The following is a 27,822-nucleotide window of genomic DNA, read 5'->3' on the forward strand; positions in this document are numbered from 1 at the left end:
ATAGAATATTTTAGAATTCTGAAAAACGCGACAAAAATGTAGTTATAGCATTAAGGCTTGAGTCAACTTTTTCGATTTTTTTCTTATAAAGTTTATTTCTCAGAGATCAAAATTAATTAAGAATAATTTTAATAATAGTTCTTTTTTTACACGATCCAAATAGATAATCGGTATTGATTATACAATAACAGCGACGTCGGTACATTCATGAAAAATTTACATTGCTTGGTGGGGCACGTACTATCTCTCACCGTAACTTTCAAGTTTTCTAGAAACATTCAAATGATACGTATACCAGAGACCGAGTAAGAAAAAGGGTTAAGAGCTGCTTAGTCAGACGATATCTGAATACAGGACTAGTCGGGAGATTCAGGAGAGATAGCTGTGCTTTTTGCAGCATGCAGAGACCAGCACGCTGCACCGGGTGCCTAGATGTTTGATACCGGGGAGGATGGCGAGACTACGGCTCGTCCAGGCGTATCACAGTATAAATTAGTATGGTCGTAAAAGGCAGCGGGACGAGTAGAGTGGTTTAAAAAAGACGGCAGAGGCGAGGGGCGAAGATGGAGGTCAGGGGGATGCAACGACGAGGACAAGACCGACCGGTCGGTCACGAGGCAGATCGGTTGCAGCGAGAAACAAGAGAGAGAGAGAGAAAGAGAAAGAGAGAAAGAGAGTCGCGTCGTAAAACGATCGCAACGCGGCCACGCGATCGTAAAACTCCAAGTGGAAGAAACGGTTCTCGCTTCCTTCCTGGCACTCTCGCATTGAGAAATCCCGTTGCCGCTGTCGCCGAAGAGAGAGACTTGCGGTCCCTTTTGCGATAAAATATCATCAAGCACATGCCCATTGCCCTCTTCCGATAAATATTTGATACTACACGACGCGCTCGTTAACAAATATTACGCAGCACAACGGCGATATGTCCACAGGAAATTCATTGTTATTTACGTAATTTTTGTACGAAGCGATTCGTTATTTCATAAATTGGAAGAAAGGCTTAATGCTTAAGCTATTTTGATAATTAATTCGTAACAATCCTGAAATCCCTATATAAAGTAAAAAAAATTTTTTATTGTAAGAACGTTATTACTTTCCTCGACAAAATCCTAAGTTTCATCCATCAGATTAGCATTTCCTTGAAATAATGTGTCATATTTACTATCTATTGTAAGGCTAAATTCTTGGGGAAAAAGAATCTGAGAATCACGATGCAAGATCGCACTCGGGCGACCCATTTTTTTAGTATCTCGTCCGGATTATTCATGTGTAGTGACGATAACGTTTGCTAATGTCCGGTATCGTCTCTCATCAACCCCAATGCTCGTCCAATGGAATATTCATGCGAGTGAATATTCCACGTCCGCCAGGCAGGCAGATAACATACCGGCAGTGGTGACTCGTAACTCCGGCTACGGAACGGTAATGTCCAAGAACTATCCCGAGTTAGAGGATAACGATGTTATCCTTATAGGAGGGCTCTCATATAGTACAAAGGGGCCTGACGTCCGTCGCTAGGATATGTCCTCTCTATCTCACGAGCTGCCCGAGCTAACTCGCAACATCGAGAGAGACAAATGGCGATTAGTAGACAATGCCCGGGGCGGAATCGATTAGAAGGTTTTTTGCATCTAACGACGACGACGACGACGACGACGATCGTGACACGAGACAACGGGAACTCACGAAGAGTGAAGAAACTCGCGAGTGCCAGGTAGGAAGACACAAGGCGGGACTCTCTCACCGCTTCTCCCCTTCTCCTTTTTTCCCCGTCATTGTCGAGATGAAGAGAGAAAGGACGAGGAAGAGAATACGGCGGAGGCGGCGAGGCGGGTGTACGATCGAGATTATGCAAATTTATGCAAGGGCCCCCTGAACGAACGTAAAACCCGGAGACAACTACGTGATCCCCGAGCACTCAATTACCCACGGCTAAGCGCGACGAGATAGATGGAGAGAGTCGTTAATTAACCATTTATCCGCGATTCCCGGCGCTAGTACGGCGAATAAAAGATGAGATCGAGGAGCAAGGAAGAGATAAGAGGAGAGGACGAGCGACAAACCGGAATATCGGCAAAACGCCGCCGCGCGCGCCGCTCGTTCGGGTCGTGACCGCCCGCGAGAGGAGGTCACCGATGGATGATCGACGTGCCGGAGACGTGGACTCGATCGTTGGATGAGATGTATACTCGTTAGGCAAGCGACCAGAGAGAGAGACACGAGAAAGAAACACGATACGCAGGTCGTTAGAATTATATTAGCGTGCAACTCACTTACTTGAGCTCGTGCAGTTTTAGAAATTTCCCTTTTCTTTTCTCTATTATTTTCTGTATTATTATACCTTGAAACTATACTGTCCTCATCAACTGCTAAAGATTATCACGCATCTATGACTCTGCCCCGTTCCATACACTCATATGTAATACACACTCCGGGGAGCAATGCCCCGTCTCTCGAGATTGCCTACGCGAACATAATGAAATCTGATTTAAGATATTAATAATTTCCTAACGTTTCAAGGGCGTGTCCACACGTGTAACGCTCGCTGAGATTACCGGGTCAATATGGGTTAAATGCAAGGGTCAATATGGTACGCGGTGACGGATTCGACCCAGGACAAAATGACATAGAGCCAGTGAGAGGAAAAAAAATAAAATAAATAAAAAGGCACAACTGGCAAGAGGAGACGAAATGGTGAAAGATTTATTACGTTCTGAAGATGGCTCTATCTAAAATATAATAAGGAACAACATGGAAGAAAAAGCATTTTACATAATAAAGTGCTATATCTAATGAACTTCATTTTTGTCGATGTTTCTTTCCTCTCAAGTTTCTGCATGTGCGTAATTTATTGTTTATACATAATATTCTCTTATAAACTTTAGGTTAACAGAAAAAAGTATCCGCGTTATTATTAGAATGTACCGGCAAAGCATTTACCCTGCATAAGAAAACACAGTCGACGATCGAGTCTGCGATATCGCGATTAAAATTCAAATACGGCGAACAGCCGCGAGCGAATTAGCAAATAATAAGATACTAAAATAACAGAGAGACGAGAAGCGGAGGTGGGCGAAAGAAACAAAGTATGCTCGATAGGAATTCATCGTGATTTACGATCGCTCGTAATAATCGCGAGGATTACGCAAGCGTCAGCCAGGCATGTCGCCCGCGCTAGCAGCTTCGAGGTCGTAACTCTCAACCGGTTTGAGGCGGGACCCTCTCCCGCCCGGATGATGACGGTTATCGTCGTTAGCATCGGCACGATCCGGGATTTTCGGGCAGCATCATTAGATCATTACAATGACGATGCCGCTGTTGCAATCAGCGACGACGCGTTATCAATCGCGGGCGTGACCGCGATTAGACGAGAAAAAAGCAGCGTACCTCCACAAGTGTAGTGTTGAGAAAATTACGATTGAAGATACAAGCTTAATTCTTCATCATCGTGCATGATGAATTATACCCAGATCATTAAATCGTGTCAAATATTTTACGAACTTAAGTATGTCATTTTAATTACGTAATTAAATCACGATCATAATTTTTGTATTAATTTAAAATAGACTCATTCATCAATAGTAAAAGTTCCATTAGACTCCATATATATTTTTTAATTTCTTATTAAATTTTTTACTCTTAAAAATTTAATTTTATTATATAAACCAATTTTCTTCATGTATATATATATATATATATATATATAATTAAGTATAAGCAGAATCTTTTTCAGACTTTTAATTATATATAACTTTGAGTTATATCTCAGCAACTTCCACAGACTAGAACGAAGAATAAAACTTTGCGATCTATTTAATTCACTTCGAAATTTAAATCGCGCTTTTCGCGAAATTGACTTCAGAAGTTGATTAATCGACAAGATTGAACTTACCCGTCGACGCTGCCGTGATCCCTTATAATAGCCGCCGCGACATCCCTCTTGAGGCCGCCGTGGAACCAAGGCTGAAGAACGTGTATACCGGCATCGAGGCCGTGCAGCCTCATCATCGCGCATCCCGGTGGTGTTCGCGAAAACGGCCGCCATCTCCGTCGCCAGACCATGCCTTCGTTTTCGGCTATGTCCTTGGCTTCCTTGGGATCCTCGACTATCCTGCCCACGCTACCGGTAAAATCCATCGCCACGCGTGATCGTATCGATTCCTGCAACAAAAAAGAGATTTGATATCATTCGTCTTTTCTTAATCATTCATCTTGCACTGATACCTTCGAAAGCTGAAACTTAAACCAAGATTTCATTTAAATAAAGTCTTCGATATCGATTGAGAAAGTTCCGTTCTCCATGAGCAATTCTAAAAAAATTATTATATATCAGTATCAACATATATTGAGAAAAATCTTTTATTTAACGAGAAGAATCGCCGCGATTTTTTTCAAAACAGTTTATTATCACGCATGGATACATGGATATGTTCCCGGTGAACGATGCGATGCACCGCCGGAGTTTCAGCGTGCTCAATGATCCCGGGATAAATACGTCCATCTATATCCCGAGTATGAACGTGAGTTTGAGCGTTTCGACGTTCATCTCCTGGCAAACGGAAGCCCGTCCTTTACGAGCGAGGACGATGAAGGGGGCGAGCCCGTTCCGGGCTGCCGCCAAACGCTTTTATTTGGGATTAGAAGCGCGGGTGGTTTCCAGTCCGGTAAATAACTCGTCCTGCAGGGCGAGAGAAAGAGGAAGGAGAGAGCGAATTCTCTTCCTGTTTCCATCCCTTCCGCTCTCCCGGTGATCCATTGGCGAATAAACCGCGCCCCGCGAATCTCCCGTAAAATTATGACCCGAACGCGATACACAGCCGGTAACAATCGCAAACGATAACTCATCGCCGCCCGCCCCGGCAATAATTTTCTCCGCGGAACTCTTTCCACGAACCGCGATTCCACAATCGACGCGGATAAAGAACACCGATGCCCGAACCGAGTCTCGATATCGCGCGAGACGATCGCAAGCGTTATCGAGATAGCTTGGAACACCTTTACAATAATGGAGTACGATTGAGATCCCGTGGATGAAAATACCCGCAATTTCTAGCATTCGGATGTATCCCAGAATCATACTTATCGAAACCACATTTCACGATTTTGAAATTGTAGCTCGAGAGCACCTGTGACATCTAATTTCACAGCGCCGATCAAAGCCGTGAGTATTCGGCGTCTATATATTCCGAAATTTCAAACGTAAATTATATCCGGATATCTGACGGTAACGGTATATTGGAAGCCCAGTGTGGACGTATCCCGAAGGATAATTTGCGTCGTCGCATAAGCAACCTCCACGCTATTCCCTCGCTCTTTAGGTCCTTGATAACGAGCAAAAAGCTGGAGCGCACGTAGTGGATTAGTCGGTCGTTAAAATAAATAGACGCTCGCGGCGCGAGTACGTACGAGGGAGAGAATTACGGGAGAGAGAGAGAGAGAGAAAGACAGTGAGAGATATGGGGGAGAAGAGAGGGGTTAGGCGTTCCTCATCAACCGGAGAATTACCGTAGAGCGATAACTCGAGGGTGCTTTCAGGAGCCCGGAAACCGGGAAAGCCGGTGCGCGGCCCCGAGCATACGCCCGTAACGTGGCCGGCCGCGATCGATGTTCAACCGGCTCTCTCCAGTTCGGCTTGCTCCTTCTCTAAGCTGTTATACGTCCCATCTTTCTCTCCGGAGAGAGAGAGAGAGAGAGAGAGAGAGAGAGAACAAAGAAAGATAGAAGTATCTACGCGATAGGCTTTCATCCTGGCCGGTGTGGCCTTGACACCGGAGTGACCCGATATGCCCCGGCAATTTAGAAACCGTGTTCCAAACACACTGAAGAGAAATCTATCTCATGTATGAGACTTCTTCCTCGTTATTTTTTATAATTTAACAATAATACAATAATACATTACATACATAATTATATAATAATATAATACAAATAATATTCTGGATATAACGTGTAAAAATGTAGATATTTTTATGTTTTCTTTTCAATATTTTTTTCATGAATTCTTTAAGAAAAAAATCAGCCTTGAATACTCGTTACTTACTGTTTTATTCATTCCCTCTCGCTCGCTCACGTTATTTAAACAGTAATAAAGGAAGTTGAAGGTGTTGAGTATCGCAGATACAACAGAAAGTTAATAACGGTGTACTATCAGGAAGACTTCTGCAGGTAAAATTGATTTTTACACGGTACACTGAGCGATATCAGGACGAACGTTTAGCGTTAAAGCCTGGCGGCGCAGCCCAGACCAATCTAAGTCCGGCCACGTGTATATAATATTTTAAGGGATGTCCGACGAGCGAAGTTAACGCGGCGAGCTCCCCGGGTTCCGGGTGAGTTTACTACTTCCGGCCCAACTTCGTCGGTTTAAACACATAGAGGAGAGCAAGAAGGAGAGAGAGAGAGAGATAGAGCTTTCCCTGGCTCGGCCAGGCTTCCTCGTCGTGTTTTATCGTTATTACAAGCTCCTTCGAAGTTTACGACTCTGTGCAGCGGATAACGTTCTCCGCCCTTCCTCCCTCTTATCCTCGTCAACCCCCTCGTCGTTCGATCAACCTCTACACGAAGCGTTAGCCGTCGGAAATGACGCGTCCCGGTTGCACGACCACCGCGCCGCCCGTGCCCACCCCCCATAGCACATTTCCCCTCGTAAAGGAATTTCGTTATGTCGCTTATGGAAAGTCGACGTCACCTCGCAAAGGACATAAAAATCGTCGGTGCATCGACAAGCTATATTACGAGCTCTTCATCCAATTTACTAGACTTCGACATTAAACATTTAGACAGTTATCTCAAGTTTTCGAGTTCTGCTAAAACGCATTTAAAAATAAGCGAGGAGTAAAGATTCATTGTCTGTGCATATCCCCAAAGTTTTCTTAACATTCTTTATTCATAAAAAAATCGTTAAACACTTAATAATGTTATTGAAAAAGCAACGTAATTATCCTTCTTGAATAATTATGCATTAGAAAAAAATACAAACATGTATTATAATGTAAAAACAACAAATTTCGTAACTTTTAACAAAAATTAAAAAAATAATTAATATTAATATTTATTGTAATAAATGTAATAATACACTAAGATTAAATGCGATTCAAATAAACTTATAAAACTACATCACAAAAATTCTTTACTGAATTTCAATTGATTTGTTGATTCGTTTCACAATATACCCAAAATCATCCTCGAAATCACGACTTTCCCCTCGTAACGAAACTTCGCTGACTCGCGAGATTATCAGTGTTTCGCGCGTGAATACTTTTCCCCGGAGTACCACTCCGTCGCATTACTTCGCTTAACGACATTTTAAATTGTCGCCAATGTAACGGTGATATTACGAAATTGCGAGGTGATATTGCACGTCGCGACAACGACGTGCGTGTATGCGCTTCTCAGAATATCACGTGTATGTTCCACCAGCGATTGGATTTCCCTTCGCTCGCCATCTCTCCTCCGCTCCTTCGCCGTTTCCGCAGCATTTCGCGACTCCCTCGTTATCGTGGATGCCTAACGTTGTTTTACGACCGATAAAAGCATCCCTCCCTTGTCTGCTGGTATCGTTTTACCCAGAGCTGCATGGCTGCTAGCTGCCACGCAGTGTCTGCTGAGCGGAGTATGAGGAATCAGCAAATGAGATAAATTCTGTCCGGTTAATTATCCTCGCGATTTCGCAGTTTGTCGCTCACGTCTTATATAAGGCAATAAAAATAAAATAACACACATAATATAAAGCCAGATGTACAGATAATTATTTTGTGCAATATAAAATGATAAGTTTGCAATACAGCAAGAGAATAGTGCAAGAAGTAACCGATTTTTATGTTAAAGGCTTTAAATAATTATTTTATGAATTATTCTAATCTCTTTTCAATCTTTATTTCGTCTTTCATTTAAATAAGATACGATAACAATTATATTGGAGGCATATAGTACATATATATAAAATACAGCTCTATCATTTTAGAAGCTCTAATCTCTCAGGCGATACTGATTAATTACAACGCTAAAAGGCAAACCTGCGTCTTTTCCAACTTTTGGAAACTTCGATCTTCATTGCGGAACAGCCTGGCAGTTACCGATTAGAGACGCATCGACCGATCAATAGTCGTTCTTTCCGCGTGTTACTGGGTTACTATCTCGCTTCGTAGCCGTGTGATAGCGTAATGCGCCGAGAGCGTAGTCATAAACGAGGTAAAATGCTCGTAAAACCGAGTTTTTAACGCGTTATTATTTAATCACAGCGAGAGTAAAAAAAAAACTCTACAGTAAGATATTAAAATATTTTTTCAGATCGAAGATTGATCCTCCGAATTCAAGAAACCTGATCAATTAAAATTACGGTGTTGTTGGAAGCATCCAACAGATTTCCAACAAAATTATATGTGCTCATACGTGCGTAATGTTAATTGATATCACGTCTTCTGTTTACATTAGGGATAAAGAAGGGTAAGAGCTCGCTTCTCTCTGTCGAAGCTCTCACAAACACGCGGTGTCTCGCGAGCGTCGCGAGTTCGTACGGCTCTTGCATAATAATGTAGAGGGTCAACGACGGTCGAAGATAAAGCCGTCAAAGAAGGAGGGAGAGAAGTGGGAGATTGCACCTGGAGACTCGCGACTCGACTCGCGTGATATCGATTCCACCGGCGACCGGCCGTATCGCTATCGGCCACGTGGACGCGTTGCTGGTTACACGACCGAAGAGATAAAAGGATTCCTTGGAAGCGCACGCAGAACTATATGTGCGGAAAACTTTCGCGTCGGTTTCCATTATATTTATACTCGGAAAACACCGGCCGGTCGGTCGGTCGGTCGGCATTTGCCGAGAGATACGCGGGGAAGGGTTTATCGAGGCTATTTCCGGTAGTACACCACGAGGGTTTATCGCTACGCCACCTCCTCCACCTCACACCATCGAGAGCGACACGAGAAACGTTCGGACTAATATTTTGCAGAAATAAAACAAAGCCGCAGCATGACGGTTCCGCATTTACTTACAAGCTTAATCCGACAATACTTTTCTGAAAGCTTGCATTAGAACAATATATGTCATTTCTAATTCGATTTTACACGAAATTTCCTATTCGTCTCAATAACGTTTTCGACAGTTTATTACTTTTTTGTATAAATACAAGTAGGTGTTGAAACTTGGAAGTAAAAAAATGAAAAACGGTAAGCTAATACTCTGTACGTGAGACTACTTAATAAAGCAACTATTTTAATTAAAAATTTAACTACTAATAAACTAGACTTGAAATTCCATCACGATCAAATATAAATCTTCTCGAGAATATTAATTTTTATAAAATTATAAAATACACAGAGATTCCTCTCTTGGTTCTTAAACAATTCTGATTTTTTAAATACAAAAGTACAAAAAACTACGATTTTCTACATAATTTTTCTGTATTAATTAATTTATATATCATATAGCATATACTCCATATTTATCTTTTAAAGGAACATGAATGCATTCGCCTCTTTGAGGGAAAACCCTCAAATTCGTAATATATTGGAGGTCTATTGCTCCGCCAATTAAATTTGCAGAATCCGTTTACAGTAAAGACTGCATAGCAGCGTGCAGTGATAGCTAGATCCGTGACTTAGGGTTGACAACCCCTGACAAGCCTGTTGCTAGGCGCCCATCAACTGTCCCTGCACAGAGTCGGGTAGCCGAGAAACGCGAACGAACGAACGTGGGGCTTGCCTCGCTTTGCACCGATCGACGCTACTGCGCATGCTGCTCTTTGTTCCCCTTGTCTCCTCGTAATACGGTACCCCCCATTCTATCCGCCCCCTCCCCCTGTTTGTCTTTACCTTGCACCCCTAGCTCGCCTGCGTGCCCCGATACGAGGCAGCGAGACTCAAAATCGTCCCCGGGTAATGCCACAAAAAAAAAGAAAGAAATCACGTCAGCCCGACGAATTTCAGCTCTGGTCAGTAACGTTTGCGAACCATTTCACCCCTGTCTATCAAAACTTTAACGAAACTTGGCAAATTCGTAGAACAAACGAAAAAAAAATCTTAATGAGTTTCTTCATTGTTGCTGATGTGGTCACGTTTAGGAGTTGGAGCTACCCTCGAGGTTGTAGCCGCCGTGCTATATTGGAAACTATCGGGGGAAAGTATTTTTTGTAGGAAAGTTTCGTAATAAAAGCACTCTAAAAGGACGCTCGCAAATTAAGAAAGTTTTTGTCCGTCAGAGGCGTCTTTTATGTCTCTAAAACCTGAATATTAGTGCGAGCTAAAATTGTCGGCGCTACTTTATTACGCAAACCATTCAGTTTCATCGCAAGACCGGAGGATAAGAGGAGGAAGAGACAATTCGTGGCTATTCGTCGTAAAGAGAGGAAAAGTAAGGCGGGACAACAATGCGGAAGGATTTTATACGAGTATACGAAATTACGTCTGGCATAATTTAGCCGGCTCTGAAAAGGAGACGAAAGAACCGCGAGGCGACACGCTTCCGCCATCGACCATTGCCGCGTTATGACATCCCCATGCATAGGGTATTACGCAACGATCTCGCCGGCAGCGACGGGCCGCTATCGTGCGATTTGCACGATGACGCACGAGCAACTCGGTATTAATTGTCCGAGGTTATCGAACAAAGGCGAATTACTGTCACAAAGCCGTCGTCGGTGCAACGTCGCCGTCCCCGTCGCCGTGGCGCAGCTTCGCTAGTTGCGGAAGACACATAGGAGAAGAAGAGGAGAGGACATCTCCTAAATTGCATCGGATACGCTCGGTCTCAGATAGTAGTCGACCGGTAGTTTAGATAGACGTTAATTGTGCCCGCGGCGATTCGCTTGGGAACACGTCCGGCGCAGAGAGAGGAAGCGAAGACGAAGTTCATTCTGAAATAATGGAAGAACCCAGCCCGCCCGCCGACATTAGCTCGGTCGCATCGTCGAACAAAGACAAATTACGCGGACGGCTGGCCGAGCTGGCAGTGCATGCGGTTCCTCGGCTTTTCAAGAGATCCCTATCGTCGTCGTTGCGCAACCACCGCGGAGTTCCATCCACCGGCTACGGGCCGATGATTGACGTAAAATTATGCAAAAACTGTCGTCCCGCACTCGAGCGCGAGCGGAACATGCGTTTCTTTCATGCGCGAGGTACCTTCCTCCTCTTCATGGCGAACACGGACAAAGAGCTTAAAGGCAGAGGCAGACAACCTGGCTGACATCATTCTGGAGACGATCGCGGTAACCGCAGAGGAGCAAAAAACGATTCCTTTGATGGCTTTGACAATTGATGGCGATTCCTCGAAGAAAAGAAAACATGCTCTGAATATCTCTCATTTGATCGGCTATCTATCGATGCGATAACACATATACGAGGAGGCGAAAGAAGAAAACATATTTATACACACTCTGAATTTTTTAAGTCCGTAATTGGTATTTTATGTATCTATTTTAGTTTTAAAAGTTGCAAACGTCCGAATCTGACTTGTAGTTATTGCATACAATGGATATCGAAGTTGTAGTTGCAGAACATCGAATATTATCGTACTTATTGGCGTCAAATGCGGGATAACAATACGGGCTTTTACGCATAAAAGAAAGGCCTTTTCTCGTAATCAATATACTTTTACGGATTCGTGAACGCGAATTTCGCCACAAAGCACAACGCAGAAACCTGATTCATCCGAATTAATCGCGCGTTAAAGCATAATTTGCGCGATATCATTTTTTTTCCCCAAGGTCCATCATGATGGTGCGTAACAATTACGAAGAAAAGGGAGACCATCATGTATTAAATAAAACGCTAATAGACTGAGTCGCTCTTTTCCTCGTTAACTAGCACCCTAGTCGAGCTAAAATATTCCGACTTTACAGCCGCAACAAGTTTCCTAACAAGTTTCAAACAAGCGTGCTTGTTGTTGGGAAAAAAAAAGGATATCGTGCAAACTACGCTAAAGGCGAGGTCCGTCGGTCGTTATGAGGGCATTGCAGACGTTAGGCCGATAACTCACGTGCACTCTTGCACTCGATCGTGCGACGTCACCGACATCGCGCGCGCGTATAATGCGCCGCGTGGGCGCGTTATACCGCGGCATTCAGATGCGTTCGATCTCTCGCGTCCCCGTGGTCGTACATGCAACACCCGACGATTATGCCCAGCCGTGTCGCATACGAGAGGGAGAAAGAGTGATAAATCGATCGGTCGCGCCCGTGCAATTTGAATAATAAACGGCGCGCTCGCTAAACCGAGAAAAACCTCCGGGCTCGTATCCGCGTCGCGATTACGCGCTGTAACCGAGCGCGCTAACGTCTCGTGCTGAGCTAAATTACCCTCGCGCGCGCGCGCGCGCGCTCTCTCTCTCTCTCAAACTACGTTTCCCGTTGTCGATTTACGATTCATGAAGTCGCGAACGAGCCATAAGTTCGAAAATAAGGGAAACGTGACGCCCGATTATTTTGCACCGACGAAACGTTCTCGTTCCGTTTAACTGTTCAACTGTCTGTCGATGTCATCGAATGTGAATTACGTTATATTTCGTTATCTATATCGGAGTACAAATTATATGATAAAAGTACGAAATAAAATATATCGAGGTATCGAGATATCGCGATCAGGAATTCGCTCCAAGTATTTAAAGCCTCTGAATGAGTCAAGCGTGTCTCTCTAAAAAATGTACTATCGCATCCTTCAGTACCGTTCTCGGTGGTAGAGCGGGATAAGGAAATTTGAAGGATGGGATCAAAGGGGCGATCGAGCACAATGGCCTGTTGTGCCGCGTAAGCCGCACTTCGGCCTCTCTTAGAATCTTCAGTCTGAACGCGCACTAGGCACCAGATGACTTCCTCTCTCGAAGGATGCACGACAATGCAACGTCGCGGATGCGACGCGTCGCGTCGCGTCTCTCTAGGAAAAAGCTAAAATTGCGCCGGTAGGCGGAAGTGCGCGAAAGCACTAGCAGCTATCGATCGCGGCTTACTCGCGGGAAATGGCTCGTTAAGAAGATTGGAGAGGACCAAATGAGCTTCGCGAAAGGAGCGCGAAAGCTTCTTGACTTCTTCGGCGAAGCTTGTGCATGGCGAATCGACGAGAAATACGTTGTTATACCATGTTCAAAACTGTCTATTCAAGCACATCACTTTAAACTTTAATTCGATTCAATTTTTGTCTAAAAAATTATATTTAATCACAATTGTATAATAATGTATCGATTATAAATTCAATTTTTTTTATAAATAATTAAGAATATTTAAATATTTCTTCGTGTTTTGATAGAAAAGGCAAATCTCTTTTTGTGTGTGTTATACATCGCATAAAAGATAAATACTTTTTCCAGTTTAAAAGTTAAGGAATGTATGTATATGATGCCGCCGAAGTCTGTATGAAAGTTCGCGCTCGATATGGTTTATGTACTGTGCAGGCGAAATATTAAGAGTGCAAGCGAGAGGCGAAGTGCCAGCGCGCATAAGATAAAATTAGATGTTCGGTCACGTGTGCAGTGTTCCCGACAGAAGTGTTAAACAATTTTGCCAGAGGCATGTTCCGGCGAATAAAAATAGACGTGATAATTCTGAGCGGAAGATGGAAGAGAGAAAGACAACCGGGAGAAAAGAACTGCGAGAAAGGGAGTCACGCCAAGAGACGAACGCCGCGGGATAGTCGGCCGATTATTGACATCAATGCACCTTTTAACTTGCTCAAACGGTCTTCGTTGTTTCTACATTAAATTAACTGCCGAGAGCCAAATGTTGCGGCTCTCGTTCCCTTGCAATGTAGCCGAGAAAGCCAAAATTTTCCACGGGATACTCATCACTCTCCTCGCAAGATCACGAAACATTTAATCCGTTTCGCAATGTTTTCGCTCAAAGGCACTTTTGATCGCCCGAAACTGTTTTTTTCTTTTTTTAAGTAATCCGTAGACCAAACTAATCTTTCCGCAGAACGAATTAAACTTTTCGAAACTATCTTTTCTTTCGTTTTACTTTATGCAAACCCTTGTGCTACAGGACTATGTACCCCATTAATCTCTTGGTTTTTAATTACATTGAGAACTTGAAAGATAATTTTTAACGAGCGCGCATGCCCCTGAAACATATCCCCGCCTGCTTCCGTCGAAGAAGGAAAAGTAAACTCGCTGTTCCGAGAACGAGGTTTTTCACTTGACATCCGCAAAGTAAAATATCGACTGATCCGCAATTGCTACGCTGATGACAAAATAGAACGAGTTCTGCGGTGACGAGTAGGACGATATTCGAAGACTTTTAGGTGTGCCTTTCGAGAAAGCTCGCGGGGTCAAATCCCGGGAATGCAGCAGCCTAACGACGTTTGCGCCGAGATTAATCTCCGGTCGCGCGCGACTTACGCAAAGTCATACTCGAAGTAACTCCGACTTCGCCTCGGCAGTAAGTTAATCAAGATCGGAATTAGTAGTCCCGCTGCAACCACGCTTGCGTCATTAATGGGTTACCTAAGGTCGCGAGCTGCACACGAAAAAATAAAGTAATACCTTTCTGCAACCATTACCTTTTTTGCAACCGCGAAAAGAGGGCTTTCAGAAAGATCTCACATTCTTTTTACGAAAGAATAATTTAATTGTAATGTTATTTAAAGAGATTAAATTCTGTATTAAATGTGGACTAATTCAATCATTGCAATATTTTATATAAAATATATTTTTTTTAATTTTATCTGAAATTCGTGGCCAGTTAGACATTCTCTTTTTAGGACCCAGAGACAAAAAATTGCAATTATTCGATGTATCTACCGAGAGATCTTATCGCTTCACTGTTATTCCCAGCGGGTTTACTCGTGTCAGCCCGCCCGCGGCTAACGTACTAAAAAAAGGGTTCCTTTTGACAGCTGTCCTTGACCGTGACTAGTTCGTCCTCGACGTGCACGTGATTACCTTGAACGTCCCAAAAGCTTACGTCATCCGATTCATTCTAACGTCCGTCGGTCCGGTATACGTATAGAAGCATCACTGATTATGTCCTTCTCTACAGTGAGTGAATCGCACGCTTTTCCAACCGATAATCATGATGAACGAAATGAACTTCAAACCTATTCGTATTAAATCTGGGTTCTTAATTGAGCATGCAATCGTCAAGTACAACATCAATTATTAACTTGCGAACATTCGCAGAAAATAATAAAATCCTAATTATTAAAAAAGCGATCTGCATAAATCAAGGAGATTCAATCTTGCTTAGTACAACTTCTGTAGTTTTGCACGTTTAACTTTCTCTGCATAAAAAAAAATATCGATACTGCCGGCCCGGTTCAAACACGCAACATAACAAGTGCAAATTCTTATCTCGGATAATTCTAAATTATTTCTTATCTTGGAAATGCGTGTTACATTTTTTTTCCAAGCGAATCTACCTTGCATGATCGACGCTTATAGCTCTTTAACAGGGCAGGGAAATCTATGCTATTATACTCGCAGCATATTTAGATAAAATTTTGAAGAACGCGCCGAGACCTCTGGTCACTCGTTCTCGGCGATTATCCTGCTGAGTTGAAAAAGAGACGTGGAACGTAATAAGGAGAAGACAGAACGAAAGGAGCTGTGAAAAAGGTGAAGCAAGATCTCGGGGGAGGTCAGGGATTACCAATTGAGAGGTTCACCCTTTGGGTGAAGAGACTCGCGGTCATGTCGGAGTTATTACGGTCGCCTGTAAGGTCACTAGACGCGTGTCTAAATCCCAGTCTACAATAGGTGTTTTAAGCCCTAAGCCCTAAGAAATTGACCAATCACAGTCAATTATTCTCCTCAAATTCAACTGCGATTGAACAATTTCTTAAGGGTTAGGGCTTAAAACACCTATTGTAGACCGGGACTAACCAAACATCGGGGCAGCTAGAGCAGCGTCCAGCGAGAATACCGGTCGCGCGCGCTTGTTAACCGCTTACGCCGATCGTAAAGCCTTAAGAGAGTACCCGTCGCCGTCCTCGTAATCATACGGCCGGCCCGTTGCACATCACCGTCCCCCACCGGTGATCGTCTGGCGGTTCTGGGGCGCGCGAATGCACGAACTCTCAAGCGCTACCGTCGATTCCGTGTAATCATGCAAATTACGCGAATGAACTATTTCGGTCGTTTCTCCGCCTTTTCGTTCGTTCCCGCTTCGACGATGACGACCGCAACCGTGAGATTAGATCGACGAGACTTTTATTCCCACTGCTCCAATCCCCCGCCCCCGCCCCTACCCCCTTCCACAATCGTACGTTAGGTAACACCGGTAATTATCGTTCTCCACGGGTACAATGGAGAACTGGTGAGACGGCGTCGAAAGCGAAGAAATCTAATGTATGGCCACTTCAGGTTTTAGTAACCGTGAAATATGTGTGTAACTAGTAGCACTTTCGACGTCGAGTCCAGAGAGAGGTAGAGAGAAACGCCCGTTTTAGAGGATAGATATATGACATGGGTAGAATTATTCTATCTTCGCATCAGAAATCGCGAGTTGTAATCAAATTTCGCAATCATTAACTTTAGCAAAAACAATAAAAGCTACTCGTATCTTTTCATCGTACTATTTATTATCGTCAGCGTTTTTGCTTAGAGCTATTTCATGAATGTCCGCGTGTTAAGCATCTTTCACGCTAAGCACTTCTCTCTCGTTAATATCTGGATCATTTTGCTCAGATGTTTTTTTTTTTTCCAAATGTGTCGATGCATAAATAGAAAAAGTGTATTTCAATACGCAAACAAATATTAAAGGAGAGCGAATGTGACAACGTTTAAATTGAATTTCGATTGCGCGAGGCTGCCAGCGGGAGTTTACTAAACTCGGTCGCCGCACGGCTTTTCACGGTAACGAGCCTTCAAAATACCACAAATCTTCTTCGTCGCCCGAGACGTCTCTCAGGCAGCCGCGTTCCGTGACTTTAGCATTGCTAATATGGTACAACGTCGGATTAACGTTCGCGGTGCGGCGCAAATCTCCGCGAGTGCAAGAGAGAACTCCCAGAACGAGGGTGTCCGCAATTTTCCAACTCGGGGAAAACCACGGGGTTCCTTCATGAGTTTCCTCAAACTTTACCTTCCGCTCTGGTGTCACGTTAACTCTTACCGCGACCAACTTATTTTCTAAATGCAAAAGGGCAACATTAACCTTTTTTTTTTTCCCTAAGAAACAAGTCGCGTTATATGAAAATATTATACATACGTACACAAGAATACGTGTACACAAGAAACTTATTTCAATAAAATAAACTTGCAGAATTAATTTGTACATCCGTAAGAGAAATTACTATTTTATGTAATATGTATTTTGCGTACAAATTCACATCAATTATACAGTTATTCACGATCGTTTGCAGAGTCTGAAACATACGCCAAATTAAGGCTGACAGTTCCTCTCTCTTCTCATCAGAGAACTTTGTTTCCCGTCTTGCGCTGCCGCCGATCCGTAAATGGATTAATGTTGATACTCGCGTTTGGCATAGGCAACGAGGTGATATTCCCGGTACGCTCTGGGGACGAGGAATGCCGCGAAAATACGGACAGGCGACCACGTAGATTATGTAATAACCGCTGACAGTCGTGCAACTCTAAAGTCGCGGCAGCTGCGGAATTACGGCAAGCGGAAGAGCGGCGAGGAGCGCGGAGAGACGAGGCGGAATGAGAAAAAGACGTGGAATTTGCTAAATGCGGAACGGAACAGCGAACCGCGTCCAAGGTGGCCAAGCGAGGGGGTTTAAACGAAGTTGGACATGCGCCAAACCTGAACTTGCATCGGCGATATTTATGACTGGCGCTAGGCGATCTATATGATTAAGGTCTTCAAAGTACCTGCCTCAACTTGGCGGGCGCGAAAAAGAGAGAAAAACGCGGACTCGGCGTCGTTGTCGTAAAATATAGAAAGAAGAACGATACAAGAAAGGACGAGTTATGACTCCGCCCTGATTCGTGGTTGTACTTATCATCGTATCCTTCTTCCTTTCTGCTTCTGCGACGCAATTTCGAGATATTTCTTCTAGAAGAATTTGTTCTCTCCGAAGTTATTTAAAAAGAAAGCCAAGAGAATTCCGAATTTCTACGAGAGAATATTTAAGAATCTAATATCTATTACACACACATTTCTTGTTAATGATCAACAATTTTATAAAAAAACACAATATCACAAATTTCTGCAAGCCCTTCAATAGTAGATACTAGTGCTCTCATTGGTCGTGCCATGGTATTAAAAGAATTTGCTGAAGAAAATAAAAAAGAGAGGACTATCGCCTGTTTTCTGCATGTCACTAGGTTACTACGAGATCTCTACTCTCATGAATAACCAGTTGGGCTCGCGTAACCTGTTTACTGCGGGCAAAGAGGTCAAAATCAATTTATATGTACATTTGGGCAACGAATAGGGATCAAGCGGCGTGGGATCGCCACGAGCTGTGCAAAAAGAATTTATTGCCACGTTTTACAACGACTGTCTGGCCATCTGATCACGGCTTCACCGTGCTATTTTCTACTTGCGTAAACTCCCCGTGAATTTTCTTTCAAAAATTGCGAAGTGTACACGAATACTCTTGAAAAGATCCCGTCTTCATATTACAATCGCGTAATCCAACTTCTTACGGTAATCCGCGTTCTGCATTCTCATCGTATTTTGTCAGATCGCCGTATTACGCGAAACCAGGCCACGCAGTAGTTCAATCAGTGTCACGAGAAATAGAAAATTTTCTGAAAAATCTCGACATTTCCTCTCTCTCTCTCTCTCTCTCTCTCTCTCTCTCACTTATTTAAAATCTCTTACTTATTTTGTAATTCCAACGAGTCTGCGCGTTGAAATCGCGCACAGATCGTATCTGCGAGAGAAAGAAAAGGAAGAGGAAAGAAGGAAAGAAGAATCGGTCTCTCGTGGAGCTGGTCGCGTGTGCCAGGCCAGACATTATACCACGTTACATAATGCAGCGGCGATTAGATAATAGTAATTATAGGTTGCGCAGGAAGTGCAGCGAAGTCCCCGAGGCCCATAATCAGACCCACCCACTCGCGCGCATGCTCACGTACAAATACACACACGCACACGCACATGCACACGCAAACGCGCACGCACACGCATGACACGCACGCACGCAATCCACATTCGCACGCACTATACCGTCTCCTCGCACCCAATCCGCAGCGCGCGATGACGTATGTAGAACCTTGCATGCGACCGATGTGTGCCGCGCGTGAATTTCCAGCGGATCGAGTTTCCTGGCTATCACCCGGGAAATGCGAGGCAAGAACCGGAGTTACCGGATAATATCGGGCAACGTTGTACAGTAACGGAGAAGAAAAGTGTCGCGTGGTACCGGAAGGTACCGCAAGTAATACCAGATTGGTAACTATTGAAGAAACTCCAGAGAACAGGTTGAGGGCGAAAGAGAACGAGAACTCACCTGATCTGTCATACCGGAAGACACGTGAACCGCCGAACGTCCTGGCGAACCTGGTGCTGTCCGGTTTCTTTGCCGAACGCGACGACCTTGTGGAAACAGCGGGCGACGCGGTACATACGTGCGGGAGATGCGTCAGTGGCGCATCAGCGGGAAAGTCTGACAGGAGCGGGCGTCGAGGCTGACAGGCGCGATTCACTGTTATTTCATTTTTATCTCTTTTTTCCTTTTATGTTTTTTTTTTGTTCGAACTCGCCGGACGGATGACGCGCGCGGGTGTCCGTGGCAGAGCTGGCGGAGAGAAAGAGAGAGAAAGGAAGGGCTGCTACTAGGGCCCGACCGGCGACGAAGGGGAAGCGCGATGCGGCAGGGAGAAATCGTTCAATGTCAAGGTTACATGAGCGCACGCGCATAGAATCGACCGTACGCAGAAGAGAGACAGGGCGGAAGCGGCCAAGAGGAAGGGAAACGGCGTATAGGTGGAGGGGAAGGGCGCGGAGAGGAACGGGAGGACCAGCTAGCCTTGGCAGGATGCTCTCCAGTGGGGATAAGATGCATCTCCTGGTTGCATCTGGTCGACGAAAATATAATGCCAATTGCGTGCGCCGCCCGGGGTTTACTGTGTAAGCACGTGGAATTTATTTGAACGAGAACAGCCATGAACGAGATTACCCCGCTCGCAATACCGTTTTGTATTCGCGAAATACGCAAGACTGGAAACGTTCCCGTTACCAGTGGTTCGTCGTGCCACGAGAGGATTTGCGAACGAATCGCTAGAAAATGAAAGAAGACGAGAATAATTCTGTCGATCATCGACGCGATATTACGATGATCGATGGTGATACGAACGTTAAACGCGACCATGTCAGATTCACAAATGGAAATGGCATTACGTACGATTTTTATATGAGAAAAATTTTGCTTCAAAATGACCGCATTATTCAACCCTAAATTTAGAATTAATGTACACAATCTCTGGCTATCACCATTTTCAATTTCATGTAATTCCCTAAATTCGATTTGTCTTTCATATATATATGAATGACGCATACACATCATTTTAATACCTCTGACAAGATCTGAGAGAATAGTTTAACTTCAAACTCGCCAACTTTTACAGCACAGTTGCCTCGGGCAACCTCTTTCGGTACCGACTTTAATGCACTTCCTGCGAACACGGGGCGTGGGGGGCAGAGGGTGAGGGAGCGAGTTTCGAGTGCAATTTAAGTTATTCTGAAAGGTAACATCGAGAGAGACGCGGGACGCAATTTCCACAATGCGAACGCCGTTTTCGGCAATCCCTATCGTCGAGTATTCGTTAATTGTCCCGCGGCAAGACGAAGCACGTTCCATTTAGTCGGCGAATTGCGGAGCCGCCTCTCGGAAAAGCAGAAACGGCCGATAGTCGCATAAACTCGTATCGTCTGCGAAAGAGATCGCCCGACGAGTATCGAAAAACGATGGAACGGAGCATGCACCGAGTGTACAGAAATCGAGCGAGTGTAGTACAGGAGAATTTCGTAATAGCCGCGTTTGCACAAGCGCGCGGCTATTCTTTCCCGAAAGCTAACGTGAATTTTCCCAGGTACAGGAACGTCGGATTATTGACAGCTCTCGTGGTATTCGCCAAATACGTTCACTTACTACCGAGTGTGCCTCGCGCAACGAGTGTTGCGACCGTTTCTGGCAAAAAGAGAAATGGGAAAGTGGCTTCTAACTTTTAGAGAGTAAAAGAATCGGAAGGTGACTCTTAACTTTCAGAGAGCAAAAAAAAAGAGAAGGTGAATTCGGAAACGCGCGCGCGTTCGCGGAGGTATTTCCCCCCGAACCGTTAAAGTTCTTAGCTTAGTCGAATGTTGTTTGATCTCAAAGCAGAATACTGTTTTGAAGGCATTATAACGTCTTTCGTCTCTTTCTCTTCTTCTTTATCGCCGAGAGTTAAACAAATTTTAGCGCGAAAGAAACAACGGCACAACCTGTGTAGTTCTAGAGTTTGTCGTGACATAAATGTCAGACGAGCGAAAGGATATTTTTCTCTCCCTCGGACGCGCATCCCTTCTTCGCCGCTTCCTTCCCTTCGGCCACGGGCGCGGCCAAGGCTTTAATTTATACCCGGTGGCTCCTCTTTTTCTCTCCCTCGCGCACACGCTTCTCGCTCCGGGTTTCGTCGTCTCACCGGGTCGCGAATAAAACTGCCGGCGAAGTTTTTTAGTGCTGGTCGCGCACTTTTCGAAAAGCATCGACCGTAGCACTTGCGCGAGCTTTAAACGGCCGCGTATTACCATCGATAAAGAGGGTCATAAAGAAGGCAGGGCAGCCTCGTGCAGGAGGAAAGAAACCAGAGGGAGGGTGGAGAAAGAAGAGAATGCGCATGTGTTTCGTTTTTGGGCGACGCTCCGACGAGAGCAGGGAGATACCGGCAAAGGATACCGACAAAAACCACACCCTAAGTGCACTGGCGAAACGTCTCTGAATCCTGCCTCTGTGGCCATATATAGAAGATAGAAGCGTAATCGTTCTTCTCGGAAAAATAGGAGAATGCCAAAATTATGAATGTTGGCTGCCAAATTATATTCCGACATTTATATCTAAAATTAAACAAAAAAATCTCAGATTTTACGATGCAATTTGCGAGACTGTTATAGATTAATAAACAGAAAAAATATCGTTATAATACTACGTTAAATGTCATTTTATTTAAATCTCAGACGATTTTATACACGACATTCAGAGAACAACGCAATCGTAGGAGCTAGGATATAAATGGCAACAATCCCCGGTTATCCTCTAGACAAAGCTCGCGCGTAATAGCAATCGTGGTAGTGGGTGAAGCGCGCAGCTTCATCACCGCTGTCGCGGGGCGGATCATTTAACTGGGAGTGCACTCGATTACGGGGTAACCCAGTCGCCACCGTATCCGTCTCGTCTGATGATGACGGTTATCAGTGCAGACGACGGACGGGGCGACGATAACAACGACGGCGGAGATGGCGCAACGGAAACAACGCGGGAACGTCCGGCTTTATACCCGTCGGCGATTTAGACGGTGCGCACTCCTCTCCCGAAGATCTATATGCAAGAATACCTCCCCGTCGACGAAGGCGCAGCTATATAGAGAAAGTTCGTCCGTGAAATCCCTCTCCTAAAGAGCTCTTTTACGATTCCCGATTCCTCCTTTCTCAGAATAATTGAGTAATAAATTGAGTAATTAAAACGTGTTGACTTTATCATTATTGATAATATTATATAAATTGCGTATTCATAAATTATTCGTAATCGCCCAGCCTCGATTGTCTTAATTAACTTATTGACATTAGGCAGTTAAAAGAAATTGTATTGATATCTTTAAAATTTAATTAAGAGACACGGGGGCATCAGTAAGCGTTTCGCAAGATCATATACATTCTGATTACGTGTTTTCCCGATTATGCAATTATTCCACTTCGGCGATGTTGCTCTGCGATGTGATTCCTCCAACACTTCTATCTTTTTCACTTACGACGATGCATCCAATGACGCAAGGTGGAGAGCGCCGGCCGGAGGACAAAAGGGGATGGCAGGGCGTCTCGGCGGAGTCGTAAAGTTAAATTAAAAATTTCCATGCGACGGCTTGGCGAGGAGACTCGGGGAGGACGGGAGAAGACCGATAAGGAAAACGTCGTCGCCGGAAATTCTCCCGCGCCTCTTGTTGTCCTTTTCCTGCCTTAGTCTGCCGTCTTATTTCCTGACGAATTTGAAGGAAATGGGTCATCGTTAGTCTTAGCCTCGTTGTTTCGAACGACAGATATACGTCTGTAGATTGTCGAGCTAGCCCTCTTTGACAACTGACATTTAAAATAGACATTGTAATATCCACATAGCAATTTAAAAATTGCACGCGTTAAATCAACGCAAATCAACTTTATAGAAACTAATTAATATATTTTTAGTTTCTGCTATATCCTCTGGTTTTCCAGCTTTTATTCTGCCCTTTTTAGACCGTAACCTTTATGCACGTGAAAACATAGAGGTCTGACATTCGCCGACTTCTTTTAATGTCAGATTCATTGACACGTGAAAGCCGGGCCCACCGGCATACGCTTCGAAAAATCAGCGTGCGATTGGAAATAAATTTTTAACGGAGCAACGGTTTTAAGCTTTTAACGGAACATGTACAGTCGCATACCAATAAAAGGACTCGAAGGGGCGAAGAGGCGAGAACGTGAAAGTTTCATAACCGGTGTGTCGCGACTATTTTCGGCGGGCGCATATTTCGGAACGATGCGACGCGGTAAGCAGAGGGGGGAGGGGCGGAGGAGAGAAACGACGTCTGGGAATACCCAGGAGTTTATGTCTACCTTTACGATCCAATCTTGCAGCGCGCGGATGTCCCTTCTCGGTTTCGCGCGATTCCGCCGTATGCAATGCAAACGTGAAGAACCCCCTTCATTCCGCGTCGACGGGGGGAAGAGCGCGAAGCTCGTTGAGAACGGGAACGCGGAAGAACGTGCTTCTCGCGCGAGAGACCGGAGGGACTGAATATTTCGGGGGAAAGCTTCACGAAATAAAGAATAATGAAAGTACAAGGATAGAAGCGCGGAATAGAGCAATCGTGAGACTACGAAACGATACGGTGTTCGCGGGTTTCAGGGTGGCGGCTAAAATATATGAGAACGTCGGACGAGAGAAGTGGCGCGGGGAAGGGCGTAGGAAGCCCTCGTCGGGCTTCGTCAGTCTCGCACATTTGGGTGATGTGCCTTTTTTCCTCTTTCTCCATTCGTCTTTCTCCAAGGTTCTCCTTCCCTCCGCATACGCACACATGCGAGCGCACACACACACAGATGTTCTCCAGGCCATCCCGGTGCACGGAGGACCGCGCGCGCGCACACTCGCTCATGTACCATCTATAGCTCTTCCTCCATACCCCAAGAGGGCTCTCTCTCGCGGATATATAGGTAGAAGCCGGGTTGGTCGATAGTTCGCGCGTAGCAACAGCCGGCCGGGGCTTTTTGCCCGACTTTTAAACTCCCGACTGTAACCGAGGTACTCTACACCCCCGGCCTTCCCGCCCCCCCGCGAGCGAGCGGAGTACTCCTCCCTATTCAAGCCTGATACCCGACCTGCCAGTGGATGAAAATGATGGGAAAGAAAAAACAGACAATCACATGACTGATGATCGAAGAAAGACGAGAATTCAGCGAAGATGTCGATTCAAGACGTTACAGTCGGCTGGGATCAATTGTAACGACTTTGGCAACACTATGAGAGCAAGATTCTAATATTTCAAAGAAAGACCTCTTTGTGCGTCTTATTGCGCAATGTAATTTAATTAATAATCGATATGGTAGAATCCACGGATTTAATTTTAACAAAACATACTTTTTACGACGGCTTCAGGGAGGTGATTATTTGTTGAAACTGTTGAATTCCGACATTAAACAGCTCAATAATTAAGATTTACATTGAAATTCCGCGAGTGAGGATCGATCGCGAGTCCTCAGTTGGATAACAATGCGAGTCTCCCCGCGACAAAAAAACGAAAAAACCGTCATTGTTGAGTGTTACCGACACTTCCGTATCCAAGTTGGCCGTCGTACCATTAAAGGAAATATGATGTCTGACTAAAAGCAGAGCGACTACGCTTTCACGTCGCAGCTTGTTAAATGCGATCTAGGTAGATACTCGTTGAGCTTGATGAAATGGCGTAACAATTACGAAAAAGAGCGAAACATAATGGTCGATATCGTCTAGCCATATCAATCGACACAGAGTTTCGATTTAAACTATTCGATATAATAAAAATTAAAATTTGTAATAAAACAATTTTTATATAAGCCGAGGATAAAATTAAGTGTTCAATAAAAATGTGTTTCCAGAAATATTACTAAAATTTAGCGTATCGATTTATATTAATAACTTTTAAAATATGTGCCTAAAAATAATTTAATAATACATTATTATCATATATAATAAATTTAAATCTAATACATTTTATACGATAAATTTAAATATAAAAATTTATATCATAAATTAATATTTTATTTATATTCATATTCTCGCATATATTTTTGCAAATATATTTCGTTTAAAATGTAACGGAAAGAAATTTTGTTATTTTATCTCTTTGACAGAAATCTTTTCAAATTTAGAAGATTGGACTCAACTAATTTTCGCACGGAACTTTACTTCAGAGCTTCGTTCCACCTATTTAAATGTTCAATCTCGTATACCTTGTATGCAACGAAGAACAGAAGAAAATACAGGCGAGAGAAAATGCGAAGCTCGCCCCGTCGCGTCGGTTGGTTATCGTCGCGACGCGAAGCGCGCTTCTATCTCCCTTATAGGAATAAAGATAAAAGCGAGACACGAACGAACGATATCCATGATCGAAGCTTTCAACCGAAACGAAGTGCAAGACAGGTTTGTGCTTTCGTCCCTCGGACCTCCTAGCAAGGATGTACAATGCATGAGACTTTCAGAGAGGATCGTTGAAGTTCTGTCCTTCGCGCTTCTCGCGTCATCTGCTTTTCTCCGATGATTTGTTTATACGTTCCCTCTCTTTTTCCACTTTCTGCTGCCAGCGTACATGATCAGAAATATCAGAATTACATAATTACAGAAAAATGTTCAAATATCGTTAATTAAATTAATTAATATACCAGCTTGAAAGAAGACTCGCAACAAAATAATTAGTTCTTCGCTTATAATTATTTTATCGCGGCAAAATTATCTAAATCCACATTATAAAGAGCGTAATTTCTCATTACTCTAAAATTGTCGTTGAACCATGTCAGACCGCCTCTATCAATTATGGTGTTTTGTAAAATAGTGCTCAACTATCTTTTCTCTTTTGCGCATTAGGAGCGTAATACCGGTTATTTTCCATACTGGGCTTTAATTGTCATCCTCCGTGCTCCTTCGGCGGATAATTCATAACTAGCACGAACAGTAATTTATTGCCGGAAACTCGTTAAGATCGCTACTTCAGAACCAGTTCTTCAAAGCGACTCGATAATGCATCTCACACGCCCCCACTCCAACTAATCGATATCTCCTTCCTCGCGGAGATTTCGCGGATACTTCATTATTGTAACAATTACGCGACTATACAAAGAAACACGGACGACATCCTACAATTATCACGAAGAAAAAACCACTACGATAAGTCGCCGAGATTATGGAGACAAAAAGAACAAAATCATCGATGCCTTTAAAAAATCTTGTGCAATATTATTAAAGAACATAAAGAACTCAAATAATAATATAATATTTCAGTACATTCGTGAAATGAACAAAAATATTCGGTATTAAACGAAGAATTTTATCTTCAAAAGTTTTGTTTTAATTTTGTGTCAACAAATTTTACATTTTGACCTTGACATTTTTTCCACGTATTGTAATTTAATCAAGCACATATTAACTAATGATAAAATTAGTGATAAATTTATCTTGAATTATACTCTTTATTATTTACGTATATAATTTCGAAACATATGAAATATGATGCAATTCTCGCGGTCCATCGATAACAACTTGAAAAATTCTCCGAGCATCGGCGACGGCGATCATAATGAGAACAAGAACTACATCTTTATCTTTCTAACGACGGGAAAAAGAGGGATGGAAGAAGAAATAAGTCAGTCAAGACGAGAGGGTGGACGGGGGTAGATCGGTACGTGTCTAGCTTTGAGAGTACACACCGACGACGAGGGGTTGTCGTCCTTCTGGTTGGCTGGCTGGCACGGAAACGACCTTGGAATCAGCTGTGCGATACGAGGATGAAATTTCCTACCGGGCGAGACGCGTCGACGTCTTAGCGCGCGTAGGAGGACTCGAAGAGTAACGTGAAGGAAGAGAGGAAGAAAGGAAGGAAGGGGAGCGAAGGAGGGTGAGAGAGAGAGAGAGAGCCTCTATCTCGTCGACGAGGTCGGGGATGGCACGACAATGAGGTCACTAAGATCCGATGGGGATGGATCCTTCTCAGCATTCCTTGCTTAAGTTACGACGACATTTTTCCGAGAAAATTTGCTTTTCGAATCGTAAAAAGAATATGAAAGTAACACCTCCTCCTTTCCTTTTAATTTCGTACGTACATCGAAAAAGACGAGCACATCAACGCGACGAATTTCTTCGCAAAGTTTCCATTTCGTTTTTATTTGCCATTTCAACCTGAATGTAATATAAATAGCAGCTATTCGATAATTGACGATAATATCGTGCGAATACGCCACGCGCCGTTAAACTATTAATTTTCGCTGAACGAGATTCGCGAAAATTATTAATAAAGAGAATCGTAAAGAATAACCGATAAAAGTTTCCCTTTTACATTTTAATATAATCGATGCTCTTATCCATTTATCTCATTATTGTTACGCTTTATTGGTATATTCGCGATATTTTTAACAGATAACGTAAAGCGCTGTCAATATATTAATCCATTAAAATTTAATTATGGAAGGTGCCTGAAAAAATGCGTATAATAACACTATAACGTATTTT

General features: G+C 43.7%; 1 protein-coding gene across 8 annotated transcripts in view; it reads right to left on the reverse strand.

Moving 5' to 3' along the window:
• LOC112451706 (growth factor receptor-bound protein 14-like) overlaps positions 1 to 27,822 on the reverse strand; it is a 246,693-nt gene that overhangs the window by 7,261 nt on the left and 211,610 nt on the right. For all 8 annotated transcript variants that reach the window (XM_025011510.1, XM_025011512.1, XM_025011508.1 and 5 more), the window contains one exon: positions 3,893 to 4,161. In XM_025011510.1, coding sequence (XP_024867278.1) covers positions 3,893 to 4,161 — 269 coding nt within the window. The remainder of the gene's footprint in view (positions 1 to 3,892; positions 4,162 to 27,822) is intronic.

This window comes from Temnothorax curvispinosus, unplaced genomic scaffold, assembly GCF_003070985.1.
Source record: "Temnothorax curvispinosus isolate PA1 unplaced genomic scaffold, ASM307098v1 QBEX01002454.1, whole genome shotgun sequence".
Lineage (NCBI taxonomy): Eukaryota > Metazoa > Arthropoda > Insecta > Hymenoptera > Formicidae > Temnothorax > Temnothorax curvispinosus.